The sequence below is a fragment of the Zosterops lateralis genome (assembly GCF_965231275.1).
Source record: "Zosterops lateralis genome assembly, chromosome: 4".
In the NCBI taxonomy this organism is placed as follows: domain Eukaryota; kingdom Metazoa; phylum Chordata; class Aves; order Passeriformes; family Zosteropidae; genus Zosterops; species Zosterops lateralis.
Genome location: NC_139765.1, coordinates 12,597,324 through 12,614,359, shown reverse-complemented (window position 1 = coordinate 12,614,359; position 17,036 = coordinate 12,597,324). Strand labels below are relative to the sequence as shown.

The following is a 17,036-nucleotide window of genomic DNA, read 5'->3' as shown; positions in this document are numbered from 1 at the left end:
AAGCTCAATCATCACTCACTTAGCAAGCTCATCCCTCTGTCCTACCAGTTTCACCCTAACAACCCTATTTGATGGGGCAGGTTTGAATGGGTTATAAAATAAGGAAGAATTTAGCCTCAGAAAGTGGGATTTCTGAAATCACTACTGACACAATTTCAGAATGGTCAGAGTCAAATTAAAAACTGGTAAACTTCAAGTCTGATCCTTAAATATGAAGAGCAATAATCAAAGTAAAACCTGGCACCTACCCACTTCAGCCAAAGTCTTGATACAGGACTCCACTGAGGCTTTCTGTGTTGGGTTTGGCCAGGTACAGTTGTAAATTCTAAAAGCAGACTGCAGCAGCTGAATAAAAACAGGCTGGTGTGTCTGAAAACAAAAACAAACACAGAATTTTACCCTTAAGGATCTCCTCACAGCTGCCCTAGGGTTTGACACAATGTAAACCAAGGGGGATTTAGCTTGCAGACTCAAGTTATAGCTCCATTAAATTCTCTTTGATCTTTAGGTCTGGCAGGAGCAGAAATCAATGCTGCACCTCTAAAAAGGCCTAATCATGCAATTTTTCCTCAGATTGATACTGATTTCAAGCAAACACAGTATACACCAGAAGGACAGAGGAGTTTTTCCTGTTCTCAGGCATGTGTCCCTTCTGTCACAGGATACAGCATCTCCCTCACACAAAGATTTTTCTGCAAGGACACCCCCTGCAATGAATTCACAAGAGCCAGAAGTAACTCTGACCACATTGAGCTGTCTACTGGTTCAAGATGTAAGTGATTAAAATGAAGAATTAAGTGTTTTAAAGAGGGATTAAGCTGGTAGTCAGTGGCATGAGAGGGGACAGAGAAATTAAAGGAGGATGAAAAGAGACAGCATTCCTATGCAGGTAGCAGAAGGTATCTCATTAATGATCTGAATAACTTATTTGTCTGTGTTTCTTCTCCTTACCTGGAGGCTGGTGCTGTTATCTGAAAATGGTGAATTGAAGAAGCCACTCACAATGCTCATGACAGGCTCAGTGACATATTTCTCCAGAGATGTGTCTGCGTATTTACGATCCGTGGTTGTGTTACAAACCTGCAGGGAAGGAGGAGGAAACAATGAGATTTAGCTCTCCCCAATAAGCAAGCTTAATTATTTTGTATTTATTACAGCACATCTGATATTTCTTCTTAAAGTAAAACTAAAAGATTTTTATATAGTATCTATCAGAGACAACTATGTTAGAGTTGAAGCTGGATTATAGCTTATCTTTCTTCTTGGAGGTCCACTCTTCTCTTCTGAGCTAGTTCTTGCTGGCTGCCTGCCTCCTTTTTCCCACAACATGAAACAAAGATCCCCCTAAATCAGCACACTGCATGCCACTTACACATTTAGACAGATTCAAGAAGAAAATGGACCTTTCCTCCCATTGCAGTGCTGGTTGGAAGATGCTTCAGAGAGAGGTGAGACATAAACAACTGAGATTAGAAAGATTTCATACAACATTTAGCTTCTCTCAACAATTAATCACCACAACTGCGTGGCAAAGGTGAAGCCCATTTGCAGGAAAAATGTTTAAAAGGAGGGAAAGAAGGGAAGCAGCACATTCAATACCAACAGGCTTTAGGATGGTACTGGAAGAGAGGCAGCATTTCTTTGGGAAGCCACATGGGGAAAATACAGAAGCCAAGCTAAAATAATGAAAGAAGGGAATGGATGATACCAGAACAACTCTGGAGCACAGAAGGATGATTAAATGGTGAGAGGAAGTGGGAAGATTTGTACAAAAGGTTCCTGAAGACTCCCTTTGGTACGACACTTAAAGTTTGTTGCTGTGTAAAGATGTCACACTTAAAGAAAGGGAAAAATTACTGGTGTGGATTGCATCCTTCAGTATTTCCTTTATTTCTCTTCAACACTTGTGAACATCTATACAGAGGAATGTTGACTTTACATGTGTCAGTGTACACAGTACTGAAAGGAGTCTACAGTGAGAAAGGCAAGACTGGACAAATAAGTAGTACAGACTGTAGTCATACTACCTCTTCAACAGCCTTTAAATAAGCAGTTGTAGTCATGTTTAACAAGAAATGAAGGCAGAGTTGTTTTCTCTTTCACCTATGCAAGCCAGAGACTGCTGCAATGTTCCTAGGGAATCTACGCAAAAGCAGAATTTATTTTGAATACAAAAACTCCAGGGGTACCCTTTTCATTGCCATCTGTGCATTTAACACTTAAACCCAAACCTGACTGGCACACACTTACCATTACATCTCTTCAGGGATGGGGAGTCCAGAGAAGCTGACTGAATTGCTTAAGGTCACAGAGAAAAGTTGGTGACAGAAGCAGAGAGATAATCCACAGCACCTGAATCTCACACAGGGCAAAGATTCTCTCTAATTACACACTGCCACTGTCACTACAAGACAGCAATTTCACCAGGAATGTTTTAAGGAGGTTTACTGACATGACATCCAAAAGCACCTGTGCTCAGGGTGTGATGGAGCTCAGGGGAACACAGAAGCCCCTTGGGTCTAGCACACAAGCATTGTCATGTAGTAGGCAGAGGAATAACCAAAGATTACTTCAGACTTAGACAAATGAGGCATCTCGAGGAGTTTGTTTGTCTGCTTATCTAAAGTGTGTCAGATAAATCACTCATGCCTCCACAGAGTGCATTTTTTATCACCCCAGGAAAGATTCTGAAGGGAGGAGCAACAGTGGCTAAAATGAAACAGCAAACTCATCAGCCCTTCTATTTTGGGAAAAGTGTGACACCACCACCCCCAGTCCTCAAGAAGGTAAATGATTCAGTTAATAATCAAACTTGTTCAATTTTTGGGTTTTTTTTAAAGAGATCATGGAACTAAAAATCTCTGGAAGTTCTTTTGCTTTTAATTAATCTGCATGCCAGTTTTGGCTGGAACCAGTAGCTCTGAGCTCAGCACTTGCAATCCTAATAGGAAGACAGGGAGCTGTACAGTGCTAGCACAGTGAATGCAGAAATCACCAAAACTAAATTCCAGAACACTTTTAAGCTTTCCCCTTCAGCTGCTTGAAAAGCAGAGACATATGTGGGAATGCCACTCTGCTCCAACGCTGGTCTGAAAAATTCCCAGCACAGAAGGAATTTGGAAATCCTCTCATTTGTTCTTATCCCTCTGCCCTCTGGGGACTGAAATATCTTCCTCCGTTGAAGAAAAAAAAAAAAAAATGAAATGCATGAAATGGAGATGAGGATTGAGAAAGCAGTGTTTAAAAACCCCTTAAGAGGCTTTGGGACCAAAAACTCACATGAATAATACTTAAAAAATTCCGCAGAGAAAGCCAAGATGACTTTACAGCTGTCAGATCCCCAGCTCTTATCTTTAATCCTGCTCAGACTACAGCTGCTGACTTACACGGGCTGAGCCACACGCAGGAAAGGGAAGCCTTTCCTTCAGCAGCACCCACTTTGCTCAGCACAAGGCTGCAAGTCACACCCAGCAGAAAGTAGGTTGGCAGGAGCTGTAGAAACAGGGTGTCTTTGAAAGCCCGACACCTTTTGGCACACCCAGTTTATACACGGATCCGCCTCATGCCTGCTTTGCAATGTATCACGTTGTTGAAAGGAAAATGACAACTGGGGACTAAATATTTCCTTCCTCAATCCAGAAACAGATAAAAAAATCAGGTTGTTTTTTTGTTTGTTTGTTTGTTTGTTTGTTTTTAATATATATCTGTAGCAGAAGGAATCCAACCTGAGGATAACACTCTCCGTCTTTCACCTTGGTGCTCTCCAATAACAGACTCAAAGCTCACAAACTCACCCACTGACAGGCATTTGTAGCAGCTAAAAGAAAAGCGTTTCCCCTTCCCCCACACAAAAGCATCCCTTTTAGCTCACTGGAACACAGAGGATCAAAGGGCTCTTTTTCTAAATGCTTTGAAAGCTATTGTAACATCTTTCATGAGGCTGACAGCATTCTAACTGTCCTGATAGGTACAGAACGCTGATGTATTTATAACACATGGGGTCTGTTGGGACCCCAGAGCACCAAATCTGAACAAATACACTCCATAACCTGGAAAATACAGCTATCCATGGCTGGAGAGCAGGACAGGCCAGAGCACTTGTGACATGCTCACAGGAGAGCAGAATAAAGCTGCATTTTGCTGACAGCATCCTCACAAAAAATGCAGCATTTTCCCTCTTCACCTCTGGAGACCTGGAGTCTAATTTCTCTTAGGAGATGGGTGTGTGAAAACAAGCTTAATGGTCACCAGCATCAGGACAAGCCCCCAGCACAGTGCAGTTTGTCCCCAGGCTCATAAGAGGAAATTTGGATAGAGCCCTCTTTCTACTTGTCTGCTTCTAGCCCAGGGGCACAGAAAATTGGCCAAGGGTTCAAGGGCTGGGGAGGAGAGATAGTCTGTTTGGAAAGTCAGGGTCAGGACACGTCAGAAAAGGTCAACCCAGAAAGGGAATCAAATAGAAGGAAATACTTCTTGAAGTAAAACCAGTAAGGTTAAAAGTCAGAATGCTCCTCCAAGGATGTTTCTCATCTTAATTTTCAACCCAGGTTGTTTTGTCCAGGAGGGCTTTCACTGTGTAACACAACCACAGGGACAAAACGGCAAGAAAACAGGGTTTGTAGAGGACTAATTACTGCTGAAAATGGCCACCACCAATAAAAGAGAGCACAAACATCCCTGCCTTAACCTGCTCCCAGGGAAAAATAAAAAGGTTAAAAAAACCCCAAAAAAACAACCAGCAAAAAACCCCCAACCATGTATAAGGTTTCTGTTTCACAGAGAAATGAACAACTCCCAGTGCCTATTGTACAGCCCAAGTCTCTCCATTCTTTCTTTTAGCTAAAATCCATTATATTTTCTCCCAACAGGTCTCACAGGAATTATTTCATGGCACACTATTACTTTGGGGTCAATGTCTGCTGCAGGACCAAACTGAGATTCTTTACCTTTTTTCCTTCATTTCAATGAAATGAAGAATCCAAGGAGTGATAACTTAAGAATTATAAAATGTACTGGACCATGGACTGGAAAAAAACCCAAACCCCAAAGTTCTACTTCTTGAGGAGAAAGAGCAACACCACTGTTTGTCATTAATATCGTAATTATTTGTAATTACAAGAAGCATTAACCTCCTAGAAAAGGATGTGTAGTGCAGGCTGTAATCATCACATCACACTAGCTTCCCCTCGTGGCTCTACTATTGTATTTAATCCCTTTGGAAGTCATAAGATTGCTCTTGTTTTCTGCTTTCAAAATCCCTGGGAAAGGAAGCTTAATTCAACTTGTAACTTAAAATTTAATTCAAGAAGTACTGACACCATGAGGCTCACTGAGGACTACAGAAATGGCAGGCCTGTGGTACTGACTGTGCCCTGTCATCTTGCAGCTGTAATTTATATTTGAATTAGTATTCTGAGGGACCACAGCTCTACACCTGCCTTTCACATCAGCAATGCAGTGACAGGAGAATAAAATACAAAAATAGAGACTAAAGAAGAAACACAAGCCAGTGAAGATCTTGATCCCTGATCCTCATTATAACAGTGGAATAAAGGAAGAGATTACAGATGTGGGGCTTTTTTAGTCACCACCATAATGACATGTAATGCACGTTCCCAAAAGATGCACACAGGCTCTCAACCATGCACACTCACCCAATTTATTTCTCTGTAAGAAAAGAGAAAGGCACAGGTTCCAAGATGCCCTTTTAGAAAGAGAAGGCTGCTAGTAATTAGCAGGTTAAATGATGATAAAGAACATAGAAATGACTGTTAAGCAAACAAACAAACCAATCGCACCTATCCTATTGTCAACTTTGAACAAAAATAGTTAACAAAATAAAAGACGTTCACAAAAAAACCCATTACTGCCAGTTCAGTTGTCACCCATGACCATTCTGTAATATTTAAAAACTGGGGAAGCTTACCCTTGCCATATCAACAAGGAAGTTCTCAAAAAGTTTCCAGATATGGTTACTGGCATAGATTTCTTTCATTTCCACTTCAGTGTCCACATAACAGTGGTTAACAAAATTAACATAGGCAATTTTCACCTGCAGGAACAGCAAAAACACGATCACTACAGAATGGAACAGTAAAAACAATTAACGTAATGTTTTCTATCTGCAAAAATACTGAACAAAAAAGATGAGCCTTTATTAACAGTATTAACACAAATTCATAACCATAATAATGCATATGTTTGGTTCTGAAGATTTAGGGAGAAGCAGGGCAACAGATGCCTTAGTGTGTTTACTGAAAGACCACAAGAAGAAAAATGAAAAGGTTTTTCAACATCCTTATTCTAATGACAAAACCCCCACAAAGCAAACCAGTAATGATTCTGGTATTTAACTGACAATAAGACCAGCAAGGCCTGGCTCAAAAACCAGAGGCTGTCAAAATGCAGGACACCCCTGCACTTGCCAGTTGACTGCAGTAGGCTGAAGCCTTGTGACAGGCTTGCCAAATATAAAATAAAAAGTTTTTTGCAGAGCTGAGACTGAAATCCCTGTATTTCCACAATCCTAATGCAGCACTTGCATTTGGGATCTAAATGGCAGGGAAAGGTTGTGGCGCACGGGGACTGCAGCAATGGCAGCACAATGCTTAGGGGGAGGACTGCAGTTGCACTCCTCTCTGGCATGACAAGTCTGCATGTGCACAGCATAAAAATGGATATCCAGTGCCCAAAATGTATAGATTAAATATAAATATATGCAAATGCACTGAAAATTTCTTGTCACGGTCAAGGGAGATGAGATAGTTGCATATGTTTAACTCAGTGAAGAGAAAACTCAGATCAGACCTTTAGGTTTCTTTTGTTTGTGATTTTTTTTTTAATTACCATCTGTTGAAATTAATATTAAGGGGAACTTCCAGGCAAAGCAAACATATTCCTTTTTAGAAATAGGATCATTTGATCACAAGGGAAATTTCCATGGCACAGAGGGAGTTTTAACTCCTGCAGGCCCCAGTTCTGTTGTTTTGAGCCCCATTTTTCCACCAGATAATTTCACAGTCTTTCTTTAGCATGATATGCAGAATTGTGCCTTCATATACAGTGAATAAAAACATTTGCAGGACTGCAATTGAGTATAATAAAATGAGACTTCACCCAAATTCCCACTGTCTTCAGCATGGACAGAATTTTATCCATCATTTCCAAGAAATTCAGGCAGTGGCATAACATTGGCTTAACCCAACACTCAGCTGGGTCTTCACAGCTTCAGCTTCACAGAAGTTATGAGAGCATTAAACTGACAGTGGCTGGACAAAGCCAAAACAAAACAAGGTGTCTGAAAAGCTGATAAACAGAGCATTAAGGACAAGAAATTTTCTGTGGAATAAATACTGTCCGTCCTTTCTCACTTATTCACCTTCAGAAGCACCACCCATTTCCAGCCCATTTCCTGCGCAAACACTCAACTTGTCAGTACATTATAAAGAATAAAATATTGCCTGCATTTCTAAAAACGCTAAGTCTGCTTCCTCGTGCCACGAATCGCACCTCAGGAATGCAGTCATCGTGGGTCACCACTCTCACGATGTCATCCAGGGGCAGCAGTGAGTTGCACTTGATCTCCGTGTAGACGTTCTTGCCCTCGGTGCAGGCGGCCAGCAGCTCCACCAGGGTGATGTGATAGGCCAAGGGGCCGCTCTCGTCCGCTCGGTCTCGCTCCGAGCACATCATCTGCAGCAGCACCGGGAAGGACGCTCTGTCGTTGTAGAATATCAACACATCCTCACCGCCATTGATCAGCTGGCAAAGAGATCACAAGGTTCTGAGCGCCCTGCACTGCAATCGTTTCAGACTCAATGATTTTAAAGGCCTTTTCCAACTTAAATGATTCAATGATTTTCTTAATTTTTTACTTTATCTCTAAGTATGTGAAGACGCTCTAGCTAAAAAACAAACAACGAAACAAAATTTACTCTGATGTGGTTTGCCAAATGAACGTGTCAAAACAATATCCAAGGAAACTTCTGCTCTTATCAACATAACTGCAAATCTGGAATAACTCACACTAATGGAAGGTGAATTTGAGGTTTAATTTCTGTGTAGCTCTGTCTTTACTTAAGACAGCATGCCATCCTTATTATTCCTACCATCTCAATGTTTGTGTGAAGTTAATGAATTAACCTCACCTCCTGCTGGGAGGCCAGGATATATTATTATCTCTGTTTCATAGATAGGCACTTGAGGTGCAGTGAGATAAAATCTTCCACGCTGCCTCACACAAAAAGCCTGTAGCCCACCAGAAACTGAACCCATCTTTTCCCCACCCTTGCTCAGTACTGGAAACAAAGGGAGATTCTTCCCCCTCTGTGCAAATTTGGCAGGTGGGTCATGACTTTGTCAGTACCGTGTCAGTACTTTCATTTAACAGAGAACTTGTGTATGTGATAAATGTTTGATTCTGCTACAAGTGCTCTGCTCATCTCCGGAGGATCCAGAGCGGCGCTGGATGCCGGCAGCTCCATCTCAGCCCATCTCACTGCAGAGCTTTGCTCTAACCATGTTTGCTCTAATCCTCTCTCCATCACTGTCCTTTGAAGCTCAATCCACTCTTAATGTGGGTGAAGTAAGTTCCCACAAACCCCTACTAGTACAGAACACACCCTGGCAGCTCAAAAATCAAAATTATTTTGTGAATTAGGCACTTGACCTATTCCAGTCCATATTTGATATGAAATCCCAGCTTACTCAATTCAAGGGTAGTCATAAAGGTTGCAGGCGCTGCTAGAAATGGGAAAGCAGCAAGAACAAGAATTAAAATTAGTCTCCCAGAATGAAAAGTCAAGAAACATTTCATTATACTTTCCAGGGTTTCAACACTTCAGATTTTGAATTCACAGCTTTTCTGTTTGTGCTTTCCCTGCTCCTTGCTTATTTTTACTGTGACATTTGGCTGCAGTGAATTGTGAGTTCAGTCTTTCCTGCAATTCCTATTTCTCATTTATCTTTGGGTTTCTACAGTATTTCTATACCCACGACTTTTTAGACATTTTCTGGACAATCCACAGTACAGAAGAAAAAGATTAAAAGGGATGAGAGCTTAGGACAAAACCACCCAGCAGCATTTTCTGCCGTTAAAGTATATTTTCAGCAAATTTAGAACTCTATGATAATATAATAAAGGCTGTACAGTACCTTGGAGCAGCTGTTGATACCCTGCAAAATATTACTTCAGAATACTACAGGTAATAGAAAACTCTGCTACCACATTGATCTGGCCCAAAGTAAATTCTGCTTTCCCTTCTGTAATAGTGTTTGCACTGACAGGCAGGGTTTTGCTGGGAACCTCAAAGCCTGTTTGTAATGAGACAAAGTGCCCTAAGGAACCTTCCAGGTTGGTAAACATCATTGCAGACATGGAAACCAAGGAGATGAGAACAGGGAATCAGCCGGACTGGGGACGTCCAATGAATTTTATGCCAGCATTCTCTTGCCATGGTGCTTCTTCATTTGCATGCACTTTCTAGAACATGTAAATATGAGGATTATCCCTCATTCCCAGTAAACAGGAATAAGCTACAATATACTTCCTGTGCATGAAAGAATATGCAGGAGGAGCTGAGGCAAGCTGTACAGTCATATTCTATCTTGTCTTGTGGTAAATTGTTTATGTGCCCCATCTGGAGGCACAGGAAAAACTACAGCACTTGTTTAAGGTCACAAAGTACATCTCAGTTGTCTACAGAGAAACTGTCCCAGCTCTGTGGCAAGTTCCAACCATTTGTTCCCTTTAGAGTGGATTGCCAGTCAAGTGCCATTCAAGTTTCACAATTAGCATCCTTTTCTAAAAAATCATAATTAATGACCTGTTTTTGAAAAACTGATCATTATCTTACCCTATTTCATCAAAACTGGGTTGCTCCGTCACCCCAGGAAACTCCTGCAGGACTTAAAATGTGAATGCCATAGCCAAGTTCATTTCTACTTTCACCATGGAGTCAGCTTGAAAATGTAATATGACAGTTTATCTTTGTGCTGCTATAGGTCAGTAGCAAAATATATTGAAATTGAGAAAAATCTGAACATTTTATTTGATGATAACAAAAAAACCTCTACAAGAGCCTTCAGTGGAAGCAGAAAAATCTAAAATCACAAAGGCACAAGAAGTGTTTGAATTATGTAAATCAAAGGCTTGTAATTGATATTGCATGTTAAAATACTTCAGTCAAATTGAAAAGGTTGAGGTGAATTTCATTAAAGGTTATCCATGTAGGCAGGAGCTTTATTTTCTTAATTAGAAGTTTTTCCTCTTGTTGCTGTGGAATAAAATTTCAGTGGGATTTTGTTTTGTTCATACCACAAAAAAAACGAAAGCTTATCTCTGATTCCTTTGTGAAGACATCTTTTTAAAAAAACAAACCAAGCAAAAAAAAACCCCCACTTGGTAAAGCAAATAAAAAATGTTCCTTGGACTCTAATCCTACCATGACTTTTCACCATATTCAACTTTACCCACTTATTAATCTCAAGAAACTCTTAACATAATTACAGTTAAATGCACAAGTGTCTGGAAGTTGAAGACTGCATTTATCATGCTCACAATATATCAATTCCTAATTGCTGAGAAAGTCAATTAGGTATTTTCCTAGGAAATTTATTGGCATAAAGATTTTTCCAGAGACCACTTGGTTGAATTTACTGGGTCAGACTCTGAGTCCAGCTAGTTAAAGCTAGAGCAGCTCTACTGACCCTTACGGAAATGCTCTGAAATAAAACAAACCCCCCCCAAAAAAGCAGAAACTAGGATTTAGAATTGCTACATGATTAAAAAAATGGTCTCCAACACGATTTATACAAATCCATACAGGCAACAGCCTCTTCCTGTATTGCAAACCCATGCCACAAGAGTGGATAAAAGTGATCCTAAATTACATTACAGGAAAATGAAGGTTTATGTAACTCTGAGATTTCCATGCTACATCATCTACAAATAGACATCTCTGTATCACCATGCTAACACTCATGTTTTCTTTCTAGTAGTTATACAGATGGCCTTACAAAATTAGATCAAACTCCCCAAAACGTCTGCTAAAATATTCATTATTTGTGACGCTGTTTAAAATTCTAAAGTAAGGATGCCATTATATCTCATTGGTATCAAGAGCAGGAAAAACAGCCTCAAAATTCTCAAGTGATTAACACGTGAGGACTTTGCTTACCTCTGTCATTACCATGTCCTGGCACTTCTTCACATATTTGCCATCTGCCTTCACGATGGTCTGCAGGAATCGCAGGTACTCCACATGCCGGCCGTGGGTCTCAATGCAGTGTACAAAGTGCTGCACCACCCTCTCACTGATCTCGTTGCACAGCAGGTAATTATTCATGAAGATGTGCCTCATGGTCTCAGCTTCCAGGAGCTGAACAGATCGAAAACAGCCTCATGAGTGCGGCAGATCTGCTTTCAGATTGAGAGATGCACGGGATTCTCGAGTAGAGGAAGGCTCACTGGTAAAGGGAAACTGGAGAAATCCTTTTCAATGATCTCAGGGTGCAGCTTTGAGGGGATTTCTCCACACTTCCCTATGAGTACAAACAGTCCTAAAGTGGGCATAAGCCAAACCTTTGTCCATGTGGAAGGTGAGCACACACATACAGAACACTGGTAAAGCACTCTGCAGGTGCTTTGGAATATGAGACACCTGAGACCACTGTGGCCCCACACACCATCAAACCTTGCAATGAGGCCACCAAATGAGATGATGAGCTTCTCTGGCTCTCTCTAGGGCTCACAGAGGAGGAATTTCCAGCAGGCAAATCCCTGCATATGCAGCCTGATAGTCTCAAAAAGAATGTCTCTTTCCACATGAACTCCAGAGGGAGTCTAGGGCTGTGTATCCATGAGCAGCATGGAACAAGAGGAACAGATCTGGAGCAAGAAGGGATGCTGCTGAGGACACAGCAACCCCAGACTGTGCATTCTTGGGGCTTTTCTTTAGGTTGGTCCCTTGGACTAAAGGTTCCTGAGGGTCAGGTGTGCTCCTAAAGTATACGTGCTTGTTTAGTGTCATCTGATAGGAATCCACATCAAGTTTGCTCCACAATGTGCACAAAAGCACAAAAAGTGGGATGGATGATCAGGAAATCAGCTTCAAAAGAACAGAAATACAAGTGCCAGCCTGCTCCACACTTGGCACCCAAGCTGTCAGTGTGGGATGTGATGGAATCCAGGCTCTGGTTCCCACTGTGGTCAGCTCAGAGCTGTTCACTAATGTCACGAAAGAGCATAAATAAAAAAAACAGAACAATGGCTCTAATGGGCACAGGCCAGGGTCTGCCACCCTCATACTCACAACTCCTTCTAATAAAAGCATGTTTTGCTCAGTAGATCCACTGAGCAAGTGTCATTCTATATGAATATGTCTGTAAAAACCCAAAAACATATACAAAGGGATTGTGATAAAAAGGTGTATTGTAAAGATGATTCAATAGAAGGTCAGACTTTAGATCCGTTGAATCAAATGGGAGCATCATCAACAAAAATTTATGGGTATGACTCTGTTGTCACACAAGGTTTATGATAGCAGTCACAGTATCTTCTTCCTTGACTTTACAGTCCATCAGTGAGTGAGTCAGGATGAATAAAATCAGAGTCAAGTTCAACACAGTGATGTGACACGTATTCATAGATCCTTCCAGTAAACCCCACAGGTTTCTTGGTTTTTGTTTTCCACTTTTAAAATGGCAACATTAAAGCCAATGACATAAAAAGCAACACTAAGGGAAATGAGAGAGGAGAGGGGATGGGAAGCATAATTTGGTGAAATTATTTATTTAGCACTGGGATGTTTCAGCAAACCCAAATTTAATTCCAATTATCATATTCTATTTCAAATTAAATACTTACCCCTGGAGTTAAGAACAAGTTGAGATTTTTGTGGAGGAGAACTTGATTCTGAGGATTTCCTCGACAGAAATTCTGAAGGAAAGTGTGGGCTAGATTCATAACTTCATTCATCTTTTCATCACTCTGCAGGAAGAAAGGACAAACATAATCAGCTGGTTATACCTAAGCATACTTGTTAAAAACATACAACATCAATTCAGTCAGGAATAAACTAATTCTCCTGAGCCTTCATAGGGCAGGAATTCTCCCTCTGGCAAAAGTAACTGACATAGTTTCCTTGGGAGTCCATTAGCAGCTGTACCTTACTCTGAATCAACTCCATCACAGGGAATCACAGGTAGGAGCATAAATCAAAATAAGATTTCTTCATGTGTGGTTATAATTTCCTTGTTTAAAAAAGTGCTAAGGTGCTTGATTTAGAAAAAAAGCAAAACAAACCAAAAATGTCTCTCCACTTAGTTTTAAGCTTTGGCAAAGGTTTGGCTTTTCTATAGCTACATACAGAAACAGATGTACGTGTGCATGTGTTCATACACATACTCCCACACAAATATATCTCTAGTTTCATCCCCATTTTATATTCCTCTCATGTAGTATCCCAAGTATGATTTGATGAACCACCTCTATGGACAAGCACTATTTTACTGATGATAGCTAAACCCAATGTCTGTAATATAACATGCAGGAAAACATAGCCTAGCAGAGGTTTTACCTCCTCTCAGTAATTCCTAGAAGATCTAGAAATATGTGCTGTTTCAAAGCCTATCTAGTTCATTCATTTGTATGCTCAGTTCCACCAAATCAGTACCAAATAAGTTTCCCTTGTGAAAAAAAAATGGCAAGTGGACTTAGGTTAGAGACATCCACCATAAAAACAAAGAAGTTATTTCAGATTTCATCCATGAAAGCTTTTGGTCCTAAGGTTTGCCTGCTTCAGGAATGGGTACAGGAATGACAGCACTGTGACATCCAGGTACCCAAGGCAATAAATATTAAATTTAAAACAAAAACTGTGCAAGTAGCTGTATTTAAACTGAGTCCAAACTCACTATTCTTAAGGTAGAAAATGGCATCATCATTTCACATTTGTACCACAGCTAACAATTCAGTTTTTAAAAAATCTTTCCATTGATCCTTGGGCCTGCCGAGGCCTTTCCCTTCCCTGAGTTCATGTTCTCTACCACTAAAATCAGGAAAATAACCTTTTCATAGGGGATCTGCAGAAGGTCCAAGACTACCAAGTGGGCACCCATATTTTTCAGTAAACGCTGCTGTTGATTCCGACATTTTTTATTCTGAACACAAAGTTTGCTGAGTCGAATCAAAATCTATAAATTAAAAAAAAACAACAAAGCAAACAAATAAATAAGCATGCAAACAAGAAAAGAAACCAGTCAAGTCACACAAAACCAAACCAAGACACTTTCTTTCAAAATAATTACCAAATCTACTAATCAAACAGATATGTTAAGCAAGTTTCTTGGCTGATATACTAACCTCTTTAACAATATTGTAGTTATTGCTTTTGATGCTGTCTATCTGGGGTTTTTTGGTCCCATCCTGTATTGGGCTCAAAATGTTTGATTCCTGTAATAAAGAACACATGACAAGTGGAGATTTATTGCAATTTCCTCGGCATGAATTAATCGTATTTAATAGCAGCAAGTGACAAAATTTTAGAGCAGCTCATAAGGAACTGATATAACACAGATAATAAAGACTCGTTTAATCTTCATCTGGTCAATGACAAGTTTACAGTCAAGTCCTTCCTTTGTTTCAAATTTCCAATGTAATTTGAGGCAATTACTCTATGTCTTCATGCTTCTGATTGTTCTGAAATGTCCCTAAATGGCAGACTAGGTACACCAAGGAATTTAAATACTGTGAGGAGATGGACCAGAAGTGTATTTCAGTAGTGACCACATGTTCCAAAAATCTGTAAAACAGCTGGAGAGATTACAAAATTTGCATATGTGAACACTAAAATGTCTGGAGAAAGAGCTTAAGACAACCTCAACAGTTAAGCAGGGTGGAGTTCTCAACAGCACAGGAACAAGCAGCATGTGGAAATTAGAGATGTTCCTCCCATAAAAGAGATGCTTCTGCCTGTATCTCTGGATGATGCAGTAAAAGATTTAAAAACAAACAGGAACCATATGTTAAACTGCAGCATCAAGGCATGATGCTGTATGCTCTGGGCCCTGGCTCCTGGAAAGCCCCAGCTGGGTATGATAAATAAGAGAAATGAAGTCAGCAAGGAACTGCCAACACCCACGCACCTTTCCATGCATATCTCTCAATCAAAACATGGGAGAACATGTACACAAATACTGCCACTAAGAATACTGGCAGCGTTGGGGGTTTTTCTGCTGTCAGCTGTGGTAAGCCTTTCTTAACAGGAAACAAAATTAACTTGAAATATTTGATTTGGAATGCTGAAGTTATAAAGCATGAAGAAAAACTCTAACAGATCTTGAGATCGACTCACAGTATGACCACAAGGACGTAATCCAGTGTAACAGCATTAAAAAAAGAGAAGAAACAGGTGTACTTCTGAGTTTCATTGTGTCCTCAAACTACCTACTGTTTTAGAAAAGAAAAATACACTAAAACAAACATATGCACACCAAGCTGAATGTTTATACATCCTGAGACCTCTCTCTGAACTTTCTTAGCTAATGGTGAAGTTCAGGAGTTCTATAAACCCCATCTGGTCCTAATTTCTAGTGAGGTAAGAACAGCTGCACCATTTGGCCATGGAAGCTGTTTATAAGTGTCAGCACTGCTGTTCAGTGCTGATCTATGTAACAAGAGCAGATTTTATTTGTTTAGGTTTGTTAGTATGCAGGCTGCCATCTCTCTAGCTGTTTGAATCAATACTTTGGGAGATGTTTCAGGCTTTTTGCTATAATTAACCACCCTCCTCTGTTCTGGGATTGTGGCTTAACCAAGATTAATTTACCTGTTAGTTTTATCAGCATCCTTCCTTCATCAAAGTAGTTTTATAATCCATGTAAACTGTATGTCTTATCTGGAAGTACTGATCAGCATTAAACTGCTGACTCTATCCTTTCTCTTAATAAAATAAGCATTTGTTTATTGAACCCATAAGAGTATGCCAGGGATGTAGTTACCAAGAGATAATCACACCACTGGGACACCAAAGACTCTCAGTGGCATATCTGGCCTCGTTATGCCCCATGATAGACATTCCCTGTCACACTTTTCCACAGGGGACAGGCAGACATAGAGATCTCAGTGAGAAAGATTCTCACCTGAGTACCTCACCTTTAGGAAATTATATTTTCTGAAAGAGACTATTTCCTCTATCCATAAAATTCCTGCAATAACACTCTGCCATCAGTCTCAGATCCTTTCTTGCAAGCCACCAGTGGAGACCCAGATTCCACCATTCAGTCTGAGCAGTTCCCCACCACTGCCCAGTCTCCCTCACCCTAGCAGGACAGCAGTGCAAGGCACATCTCAGTGTCCCCATGGCACAGCTTTGCCTTCCACAGGCTGTATTTCCTTACCAAGGGAATGAGGGACACACACAGAATTCTCAGTTCACAGCCTCAACCTGTACATGATGTTTGTTCAAACATTCCCAGAACCAAAGCAAGGAGCCACAGACTAGGAAAGAAAGGAAGTAAGGGAACACTAGGTGTTTACAGGTGCTGAAAGGTTAGACCACTTGAAACCTCACTGAACTTTCTCAGCAGGTAGAGAAGATGAGGAACTTCCTAAATGCCATGGTACTCTATTCCAGCTTCACCTTAAAGTCCTTTCACTGAGCCTGTTTCTCTTCCTCAGAGCTGTGTTTCTGGTGCTACACCACTAAAGCATCCTCCAGGGACAAGACAATAAAAATCACACTTTCCATGGTCTGTGGTATCTACACAGACCCAGAACACCCTTCCTAGAGAGAAACAAATGATCAGACTTTATCTGATTTCCCCTTCTCAAGCAGGGCTTTTATGTGAGCTCAATTTCAGCAATTCTTCCTAACCCTACTGGTGTCTCATTTATGTCTGACCTAACTCCAAGTACTCTTTCCAACTCTGATCTCCAGTCCCTATCAAGACAGTCCTGCATGGGTGTAAGATTTGCCATTTTTCCTGTGGAGAACTCTGAATACTTTTATAAGAACTAGGTATTTTTTCCATAAATC

General features: G+C 40.5%; 1 protein-coding gene across 3 annotated transcripts in view; it reads right to left on the bottom strand.

The window, feature by feature from the left end:
* ITPR2 (inositol 1,4,5-trisphosphate receptor type 2) overlaps positions 1–17,036 on the bottom strand; it is a 241,136-nt gene that overhangs the window by 123,402 nt on the left and 100,698 nt on the right. For all 3 annotated transcript variants that reach the window (XM_083859206.1, XM_083859207.1, XM_083859208.1), the window contains 8 exons: positions 14,363–14,452; positions 14,068–14,193; positions 12,866–12,988; positions 11,178–11,378; positions 7,510–7,761; positions 5,927–6,052; positions 952–1,080; positions 249–369 (listed from right to left, as the gene is read on the bottom strand). In XM_083859206.1, the coding sequence (XP_083715332.1) occupies positions 249–369; positions 952–1,080; positions 5,927–6,052; positions 7,510–7,761; positions 11,178–11,378; positions 12,866–12,988; positions 14,068–14,193; positions 14,363–14,452 (1,168 nt within the window). The remainder of the gene's footprint in view (positions 1–248; positions 370–951; positions 1,081–5,926; positions 6,053–7,509; positions 7,762–11,177; positions 11,379–12,865; positions 12,989–14,067; positions 14,194–14,362; positions 14,453–17,036) is intronic.